Genomic DNA, 11,147 nt, shown 5'->3' on the forward strand with positions numbered 1-11,147 from the left:
ATAGCATGGTTATATAGCATGCTTGTGAGAGGAGATAAGACACAGCATGTTATCAGAAAGACATCACAGGAGAAGGCATGGATTATAGAAAGCAGAAATCAAAATTTCTATACATACCCACCCCAGTCCACTACATTGGACCATCACCTTGTGCTAACCCTTAAAAAACATATAGCACTTGGGAGGGGAAACTCTTGCAGTGTAATTTGTTTTGGGGTTTTTTTTTTTAGTGAAATATGATAACCAGCATTACAGATCAGGTATAACAGAGGTGGCACAATCACTGTCAGAACGCTGCCTAATCTAACAAACAGGAAGTTGCTTAAATGTTATCAACCTGCCCAAACTATGTATTTGTTCAAATATTTATATCCCATTTTTCCCTGTGAATCAAGGCAGCTTACAAATCATACAGAAAAGCATAATATGGGTGTGCAAAAAAATATATTTTCCCCCTGGCTCAATCATAGCCTATGATAGTCAATGGGCCCCATAGGCTATAATAATGGAGACTCAATCCAGGGGTATCTGAGGCTGGGGGGGCTGTTTTTTGAGGTAGAGACACCAAATGTGCAGCATAGCTGCTGGTGCCTCTCCTCAAATCCCCCGCCCCAGTCTCAAAAATATTGGACCAGTGAGTCCACTTCTATGGGCCCCAGAAGGAGGTGCCCCCATCCTCCATTGTTTCCTATGGATGCTTGGTTGTGAACAGAGCAGAAATCCTCTGAGCAGGCTCTGAAATGTTGTGTGCCAGCTTAGAGGGAACTGTGCACTGAGGTTAGGAGTCTGATTTGCTCTTACTTTTAGAAGTTGAATCCATGTTGTTTTTCTCCCTTGGCAGGATCTGAAGACAGTGTTGACCCTTCCCCAGTACCCTGGGGAGTTCCTGCACCCTGTGGTCTATGCATGTACTGCTGTCATGCTGTTGTGCCTGTTTGCTTCAATTATCACATATATTGTGCATCACAGGTAAGAAGGGCTATGCTAGTTGCTATCAATTGCTGGAGCCAGAGTGTATTTTCTTTGTTGCGTAAAAGATGAACTAAACACAGTCTCTCCCCCACCCATCTGGCATATGCACACATGAAAACTTGTGTTTATGCAGTGATGAAAACTTGTGGCCTATCTTCTGGCGCTACTCCCCCCCCCCGAGGATCTGCCTAGATGGTTTTGTCCACCAAACAATATTTACATGGTTCACTTGGGTCATCTAGTTCCCTGTTGTCTACTCATGCTGACAACAGCTCTCCATAGATATCAAGCAACAACAGGTATTTCCCAACACATAACATAAGATCCTTTAACTGGATCTGCCAGGAGTTGAAACTGAGATCCATTGTGCTGTGCGGGTTAGAGCATTACAACAGCATGTGAGGATCTGGGAGCTCCCCTGGAAGTAGATCACCAAAAAGCAGAACAGATATCAGTGCGTAGAAAATGTGATAATGCACAGGAGTGGAGCTCCGGCAGTAAAGAGCCCAGTGGGCGGGCACATGCAACAAGCCCCACCCCCTGCTCCCAGCAGCTCTCAGTCAGAGCAAGAAGCAGGCAGGTAAGTTACAGAGCCACCCCCCCTATCCAAAACAGTCTAGTGGCACCTTTAAGACCAAGTTTTATTCAGGCACAAGCTCTCCCTCCTCTGTGAGGACAGATCTGCACGTTCCCCTCCCCCCAAATAGCTAGCAATCCAAAACAGTCCAGTGGAGCCTGAGCGGTGGGTGTTGTCTTCTGACACACTTCCGGAGATGTCAGGGGGTGTGGCATATGCAAATAAGTTATGCTAATGAGTTATGCTAATGAGCTCCTGCACCTCTTTTTCTACGAAATGACCCCTGGTTTTGGGACAGAAGGGCTGGGGAAAGCTCCGTTGTGGCTGGTGGCTGATATCAGAATGTCTGCCTTGCCATCCAACTGAATGGGTACACTAAGCTCTCAATGTTTTGTCGTTCTATAATCTGACCCAGAAACAGAATTCAAGATGGAGCTGTTGAAGACAGGAATAGGTTTGATTCAAACAGTTGAATTACAAGATGGAATAGATAAGATTGGTGCTCAGCTCAATGATCCTGTGGCATGTGCCCACTTATTTTCAGTCCTTCCCAGGTTCCACACCCAAATCTCCAGAATGTTCTAACTTGAAGATGGTAACCCTGACAGGAGCTCAGTTATCAGTCATGCAGACTAGAGCTGTAGTAGATAGGAGAAGGGATGCCTACTTTCTTCCTAAGCTGTTTTCCTGAAGCGAAATGGCCCTGGGGTTGCATTTTAGCCCATTGGCAGCTGCGTAGACCAGGGGTCTTGTTGTAGAAAAAGAGCTGCCGGAGCTCATTAGCATAACTCATTAGCATAACTTATTTGCATATGCCACGCCCCCTGACATCACCGGAAGTGACAGAAGGCCACACCCCCTGACATCACCGGAAGTGTGTCAGAAGGCCCGGCTACTTACCCTCCTGCTTCATCCTCATTCCCAAACGGAATGAGGATCGAAGCAGAGGGCGGGGTAAAGAAGGGGGCGGGGCTTCACCACGTGACCGCCCCGCAACCTAGAGGTTCTCTTCCGGAGCTCCGTACCTGAGAGCTCCCCCCCGACTAGAGCCCTGGCATAGACAATCAATACATATGCAGCCACCAAAAGGATAAATATTGACCCGCTCTGGTCTGTTTTGGGTGGGGGAAATGGCAAGAGAAGGGAACAAGAGTCTTTTCTCCCCAAGCTCTGTGGCCTTGATCTCAATCAGGACCCTGTGCGCATGAGACTGAGTTCCCATGCAAAACCATCTAACTTTTCATGGTGGTCATGTGTCAAATGTAATGTGTTGTTTGGCACTAATAGATTTGAGGATAACCCTCATTTTATATTACTCCTCGTTTCGTCATGAAAACGCTAATGCCAGCTCTGAAGCTAATCAGCTGAGCAGGCCTAGTTTTGTCGTGAGAGCTTGCCTGACTTGAACTCCTTGGAGGAAAAGTGTGGGATAGAAAGACAACAAATAAATTAATATTTACCTCATTGTTAACTGAGCTTAATGCAAAAACTGCATTTGTTGTTCTGGAGGTAGTATATCTTTCTGAGGGCTTGTTTGCATAACAGCCTCTTAAAAGTGCTTCCGGCTCTGTTTTGTTTGCACATTCAAATGGCTAATTGAATGCTAAAGCAAAGAGAGAGAGAGAGCCCCTAATTAAACACATGCTTTCCTTGCCTCTGAGTCATCTCAGGATAGGAGATTATGCAATACCTGGTTTATGACCAGGGATTCAAAGAGCAGAATTCAATATGGCTGTAACACAGTGATTTGAGATATGGTGCCCAAACTACTGGGCTGAGGCCAAACAGCCCTGCTATTCTGGAATGTCCCGACCATGTAAATAAGGTTTATTGATGCCAGACAGCAATTTTGGCACTGCCTCAAACATCTCTGACTGTCTATAGGACTGCCCAGACCCCAAGTTTGAAGCCATGACAGTGTATTTAAAAAGTATTGTTGGAATTTCTGTGACAATTATAATTATAAAAATGTGACATTGCTTTTATGTTAACTTTGCACAGCACCATTCGAATCAGCAGAAAAGGCTGGCACATGCTTCTCAACTTCTGTTTCCATACTGCCCTCACTTTTGCTGTTTTCGCTGGTGGAATAAATCGTGTAAAATATCCAATTGTCTGTCAAGCGGTGAGTGTGTGCCTTACAATTCACTTTTATATTTTATCATGGGGAGAGCGTTGCATTGTACAAACGAATGACATTAGTACTTTTTACGACAATAAATGAAGGATGAATAGATAAATATATTCTAAGGTTGCCCGTCCCCGAGCAGGGGATCTCTTCCTCCAGCTCCTGTTTTCAGGCATCGCTTAGAGTAATGGCAGGGGACAAATAAAATCATAAAAAGGCCATTGAGCCTACATTGTAACATCACTTCCTGGGGAAACCCAGAAGTTATGTCATGCCTCTCCAGAAATTGCCAGAAATTCTGTGGTAAAACCAGAGAAACCCCATGGTAAAACCATAGAGTTTCTGATTATTTCTAGACAGGACTGGTGTCACTTCTGGGTTTTCTCTGGAAGTGACATTGACACCAGTCCTCCATAGTGTTTCTGGTAATTCTTAGAGAGGTGAGACATCATTTTTGACGTTTCCCCAGAAATGGCATCATTCCATCACTCAGAGCCCCTCCCCCAAGTCTCTTGTGCTGGTTGCCAGGCTAGCCCTGACAAACCTAATATAGTCTTGATTCTATTTGGAACACAAAGGTTGGCCTGAGTCCTAAAGCACAAGAATGCAGAAAGGGAATGTGATTTGGTTTACTAGGCCTTGGAACTTTTGATACAGTTCAGTCCTAAACATATTTACTTAGAAGTAAGTCCTACTGATCTCACTGGGGCTTACTTGGAAATATACATGCATAGGATTGTAGCCTATATGTCTATTAACGTCATTCTTTCTTATGTTGTACGACCAGCACTGCAAAGCTATTTTCCTTTTCTCTTTCTGTTTAGAAGAATGTTGTTTATTATTTGTAATTCTCCTTCTGATCTTGTATTCTTGTTAAGTACTTCTAAGCCTTTTAAATGATATCATCAGCTCAACATGCCGTTACTAAGTACACTTTTGGGTATCTTGTTTTAAAAATAGGACTGTTCCTTGAATGAAATAAAAAAGTGGAAGGGCTGGAGCTTTGTTGTTTAGTTTCAGAGAGAATTTACAATGAGATTACATTTTAGATCAGTATTTCTTTAAAGCAAGCTTCATGACTGCTGTTCCTTCCCTAGGCTAGAATAATTCTGAACCTGCAATGCTCAGTAAACCTTACAAAAGTACTTTATGGAATGTCCGTGCTCTTATCCCCACACTGCAGTTGGGTGGGGACTGAGAATGAAGTTTGGCAGATACGAGATTCAAACCAGTGATTTCTCTGGTCCCATGCTGCACTCTAATGTCACAGTAAACCCTGCTTTGGTTGAACTTCAGTCTGAAGGCAGACTGCTGAACAAACAGTGGTTTGAAGATAGATGGTTTCATGAGAGATTTCATAGGCCCTGAGTAATGTGACCAGCTCTGGATTGGGAAATACCTGGAGATTCTGGGGTGGAGCCTGGAGATGGTGGGGTTTGGGGAGGGGAGGGACCTCAGCAGGGTATAATGCCATAGAGTCCACCCTCCAAAGCAGCCATTTGCTCCAGGAGAACTGATCTCTGTAGTCTGGAGATCAATTGTAATACTGGGAGGCCTCCTGGTGCCACCTGGAGGATGACAACCCTAACCCTGAGAGATCCTTCAGAAATGTGTTGGAGAGTGTGGCAGGCCTGAGAAAGATCTCGGGTCTTTCATTTCAGGATTCTAAGAGGCCTGGATTTAGAGCAAGGCATCATAGCAATTCTCAGAGGGAAAACGTGGATTTCCAGACCGGAACGTTTGGATAACTGGTGTCTGTATGGCTTTACATATAAGTGAGATTTGCCTCATCAGATGATGGGGGGGAAGGGATGTTTAAGTGACCGATTTCTCAGTTATGCTATGTCTAGACTAATCACTTCATGATGTAGCCTTTGACTATTTATCTTTGTTATTTATGTTTCCTGCCCTTGCCTCAGAATTTTCTTTGAATCTCTATAAATCCAGTAATGTAATTTTACTCAACCGATTCAGGATTGACACTTCTGGTTTTTGAAATAGGTATCATTTTGTTAAAACTCTTCAGATTTAGGTTGTGATAATGAGTTTTGTGGGTTATCTTTCATGTGTTTCCCTTTAATTTGAGAAAGTTGCAAGTCTATATAGTCCGACTATAATACCACACAAAGTTCTGCCTTCCTCCTCTTGTTAATTTGGAAGAGAGCAGCATTTTGTTTTTAGCTTATGAAAAGATGTGGTAATATCCCCTGTAATAAATCTTCACTGACAATAGTAATCTGCTTTTCCTTTTCAAAATTAATTTGGAAATTAGTCTCTTGCTTTTGGACAAAATCAGCTGTTTTAAATTACTTTTTTTTGCCAGTCGTATATTTTAATTGCTTTGCATCAGTTCTCTCTGGATGACCTAGGAAGTTATATTTTATTAACACTCCACTTAGATTTTCTCATAGGATGTCCTATAGGATGTCATAATGCATATGCATGCCTGTATGTATCCATAGGTTGATTCAGATGGGACAATAAGCCATGGTTCTGTATTATGTTAACAAACCCACACCACCCCTCTGTCCCATCTGCTCCTTCCTCCTCTTGCATGCCCCAACTCAGTTAGTGACTTCCAATTCAATGCGCACCATTGTTTGATATTACATTAAAACTGATCTTTGTGCTTTCCCCCAAAATCAGAATTGTAAACCATTCTTTGGAACTGTTTTAGAGTCCTGTTTTGGGGAGGAGGGTTGTTTTACCATGGGTTTTCCTTTGCAGAACCCTGCCCCCCCCCCAAAAAAACACACCCATATCCTGGCTCTTTTTGGATCCTGTTCATATATGGTTATCTGCCTTCCAGGTTTTCTCTGGGCTCCACTGCACAGTTCCCCCAAATATGCTTTGGCACAATCTTTCTTGTTCCCAAAGCAAGGTTGGGAAGAGTGTGGACAGGAAGGTGCAGCTTTATCTACGTCCTTGACTATGCCTTCCATTATTTCACCTCATGCGTGCCACAGTCTTGTCAGCAAAAATTCTACCTTGTGAGCAAAAAAAGCTATTAACATTAAAGCTGTTAGTGAGTCTACATTTGACTATAAATCAGTTTTTTAGATTTTCCATGACCTTGTAAAAATCTCAGAATGAATTCTTTTAAGCTATATTTAAACTATATATTAAGAATAATTTAAATATTATAAGGGAAAACCAAATCAAGTCAAATTTTATTACAAAAAATGTTGTCCTCTATGGAGATAGACCAGGCTTCCAGAGAACTGGTCTACCCCCACTTCCTACTATGTTGGTAGACTTGGCCTTCAGAGAACAGGTCTATCCACCCCGTTCCACTATATTGGTAGACCGGGTCTCCAGAAAACAAGTCTCCATGGCCTTGAACTGTTGCCCTGTGCTGAGCCTTAGAAAACATGCCAGCACTTAGGGGGGCGGGACTCTTGCAGTCTACTTCGGGGTTTTTTTTAGTGAAATATGACAAATTACAGGTCAAATATAACAGAAGTGGAACAATCACTGTAAGAACCCTGCCTAACCTAACAGGAAGTTGCTTCAATGTTATCAACCTGCCCAAACTACTTGTTTATTCAAATATTTATATCCCAATTTTCCTGAGACTTGGCAGCTTACAAATCATACTGAAAAGCATAATGGGTGTGCCAACCCCCCCCCCCTATTTTTTCCAGCTCCAATATAGCTTATGGGGGACCATTATAGTCAATGGGCCCCATGGGCTATAATGGAGAATGTGGGCAACTGGGGCTTGGGAGGGGGCTGGTTTTTTTAGGTAGAGGCACCAAATTTGCAGCATAGCTGTTGGTACCTCTCCTCAAACCCCTGCCCCCCAAGTTTCAAAAAGATTGGACCACGGGGTCCAATTCTATGGGTCACAGAAGAAGGTTCCACCATCCTCCCTTGTTTTAGCAGAAGTTAAAATCCCTGAGCTGGCAGCTAACATTTTGTGTGCCAGCTGCCTCTTAAAGATATCCAGCTGTCCTTGACCAACCTGGTGGAACTCTCTGCCAACTCCCATCAGGGCCCTGCGGGACTTAATGCAATTCCGCAGGGCCTGTAAATTAGAGATCTTCTGCCAGGCTTTTGGTTGAGGACAGCAACAGTTTTCCATCATAACTGGTACCCTCTTTTCTTCCATTCTGCCCGCTTTGGCCTCCTCCTTAAACTGCCCATGAGATATAAGAACAGCCCACAGTGGGATTAAAATATGAACACCATCTGGAGATTATTAAATTAGGATTAACTGATTGTTGATTTTAATATGTAATTTTATATTGTTTTTAACCTGTTGTAAATTGTCCAGAGCCTTGTGTAGTCAGGGACTGGGTGATCCAGAAATGTAATAAATAATAACAAGAGGAGGACAGAAAGGAAGAGAGGGAGCGAGGGAGCAAGTGAGCTAAGGTTCATTCACACCGTTTCAAACCATGGTTTAATGTTATGTCGTAGCCAACTGTCAGCTCATATCTGTTCCTAGTCATTCCAGTGGCAAATATGTTTTGGCCTGTAATTCCTTTCCCCAACTGGGATGCGAGGCCCAGGGATTGTACCCCTCAAATTTCAGGCTGATAGGAGAAAGCATCTCTGTTCTAGAGGCAATGACATGAAAAACACCATCCAGCTCTAATTTCGTCCAACCAAATGGGATTAAGTTCTCAGGGACTGTAGCTCTCATATAAAGGAAACTTCATTAGAAATTGCAGACAGAATGGAGAGCCTGTTTTACAGTCTGTTAACTTTTTCTTGTGGGGATCAGGCACATGAGAGTTTGGTGGTGAGTTTTTCTTCCTTAATATAAGGTACTTTTAAGTATCCACCAAGGAACCAGAAGCCTTGCTTGTGAAATCAATGGCTTCAAACAGTAATCCTCAGTGAGGTATGGAACAGAAGGTGTTGGCTTTATCTCCTCTCCACCCACTAGTTTAATTTTGGAATATACTCACAGTCATCCCTGCTTTACACATGGGCAGGTGGTCCTTCCATCCAGGGCTGCTTTTAGATGAGAAGAAACCTTCAGTTATAGCCACTCTCATATACAGAGATCTGATAATTCATTACAGAGCTCCCACTTCTTGCTCAGTGCTGAAGATCAGGAGGAGCCGTATGCTTTCAAATGAAGTAGGACAACCATGCAAGGGAGGCCCTAGCAAAAAAAACCAAAAAAACCCCCAAGCTTGAAGGAAGTGGAGCTATGTAGGCAGTAGCCTATGGATGAACATGATGGTGGAGAGATGCAATGAGAGAAAGGAAGCTCCTACAAGAAAGCGGAGCTGGCACAACACCTCACATATGGTCTAGGGATGGCTCTGTCTCTATCCAGTAGGGCTGGGGGACTGTGAGCCAGTAAACAGTCCAGTCTAGAAACTGACAGGGGTGCTGTAACTTTAAAACCTGCATAGAGCAAAAATTTCTCCAGTCATAAACTGACAACCCAAACCAGAAGCTATTGAGGGAAAGGGCTGGTGTCTGTGTGCTGATTGATACAGACTAACCTGTCAGTTCCTTGGCTAAAAGCCTCTTAATACTTTGTGTCTGTATGTGAATTTCTGTAGATTAGTCAGTACTTTCCTCCATTTTTATTGTTGTTCTCCCTAGGTTTTTTAACAGTACATTAGTAGAAAATGTCCTGTCTGTTGCTTATTAGGTTTAGGTAAGGCTGAATTGTTTTTCAGTAGTCTGCGGAAAAGAGAAGGAGACCGTCCTGCTGGAAAATTCATTTTCTGTTGTTTTCCCTGAACTGAAGCAATATTGCCTAACCCTTTTTTTAAATTTATTTAAAGAGAGGTTTAAAATGGAAAGCTGACCATGGCATGTGTGGGAATGGCCTGTAAGGGAACTTCTCAAACATCTGCTCACCTAGTATTTTTCTCTTCCCCAGTACCCCATGGCAGCCATTTTCTGGTTGGCCCTGACCCTTCATGGCAGACAGCTGGCCTCCGTTTTCTGTTCCCAATATTCTAAAAGTGCGTACAGGCTCAATCTTTTCTAGATTTAGGCCTGTGTGTGCTAGCCAGTGCTCAATCCTTGTCAGCAACATCATGTAACTCCAAACCCTAATGAGAAGAAAGGCTGTCTATGATTATATTGAATAGTATGTGGCAAGGCCAGTTCCAGGTTTCAGTGGGCCCTGGACAGAGAGTTCCCGGGGGCCCTCTTCTCCTATGTCCCTCCCCTTGTGCCCCCCTCACACCTCCCTGTCTACCTGTTTGCATTCCCCTTCCCCACTACCTAAACATCTATCCTTCCCCCACCCACTAGCTCATTTTCCAGTCCTCCCAGTGCTTACCCATCCTTCCCTGACTATGTTGGGCAGTGCATGCAGCTAGGACTGTAGGTGGCGAAGAGGCCTTACAACAAGTAGACGGGCAGCAGGGGAGCTGAGCAGGTGCAGGGTGGCAGCGGTGGGCCCCACCAGAAGAACTGGGCCTTGGCCAAAACTCCACCTCAGAGTATGCTGACACTGGCCCTGGCATCTGGGCTTGAATTCTGCCCCCCTTTTTTGCAGAATAGAATTCTGTGTGAATAGGCAGAAGACAGACTTCTTGAGCCCAACAGATGGGGGGCACTGCATTGTTCTTGTCCTTTTTATTAGCTGCTACCTAACCTGGATAGCCCAGGATAGCCCAATCCAGTCAGATCTCAGAAGCTAAGCAGGATCATATTTGGATGGCTGGTATTTGGATGGGTGACTTCCAAGGAATACTAGGGTTGTGACACAGAGGCAGGCAGTGGTAAACCACCTCTGAAACATCTTTTGCCTCAAAAACAAGTCTAGCTCAACACCTAGTGGTGCATAACTCTAAAGAGCTAGAACTTCTGGCTGCCAGACAATCTTAGGATCTAGCAGTACTGCATACACTACCATACTATAATTAATTAATTAATTAATTTGCTGCTGGCCACTGAATCCTGTAAACAAAGGAAGAAGGTACAAGAAGACACAGCTTACAAAAACTTCTCTCTAAGGGTCACTTAAATCCACTGGGACATTTCACCAATTTCAGAGAGATCTTATTTTACATTGGTCTCATTTTGGGCACACTTCACCATGCTTTTTCTAGCAGTGCAATTAGCGCAGTTATTCTAGACTAGGGGTGTTAAACTCATTTGTTACAAGGGCCGGAACTGACATAAATGGGACTTGTCGGGCAAGGCAATGTGTGTCATCAAATAGCACACCATCTTAATCCATTGAAGAGTATTAACTGCGAGCACTTTAATTGTTTGTAAGATTTTAACTTGTTTTAAAACGTTTTATGTTGACTGGGTACATTGTGTTGGTAAATGTGAGCCGCCCTGAGCCTGTCAAGGGAGGGTGGGATATAAATAAAATAAATAAATAAATAAATAAATAAATAAAATGTAATGCCAGATAGCGAAGATATTAACTTTATAAAGAACACACAATTAATGGGGTTTTTTTAAAAAAAAAAAACTTAAAATACAAACATGCTTAAAATAGTAACACTATTTAACAGTCGTTGATAACTTCAACCT

General features: G+C 43.2%; 1 protein-coding gene across 1 annotated transcript in view; it reads left to right on the plus strand.

The window, feature by feature from the left end:
- ADGRA1 (adhesion G protein-coupled receptor A1) overlaps nucleotides 1–11,147 on the plus strand; it is a 129,812-nt gene that overhangs the window by 22,177 nt on the left and 96,488 nt on the right. Inside the window, 2 exon segments of the mRNA XM_015426896.1 lie at nucleotides 842–969; nucleotides 3,551–3,674. Coding sequence (XP_015282382.1) covers nucleotides 842–969; nucleotides 3,551–3,674 — 252 coding nt within the window.

Source organism: Gekko japonicus, unplaced genomic scaffold (genome assembly GCF_001447785.1).
Source record: "Gekko japonicus isolate JY-2015 unplaced genomic scaffold, Gekko_japonicus_V1.1 scaffold35, whole genome shotgun sequence".
NCBI classification, from domain to species: Eukaryota; Metazoa; Chordata; class Lepidosauria; order Squamata; family Gekkonidae; genus Gekko; species Gekko japonicus.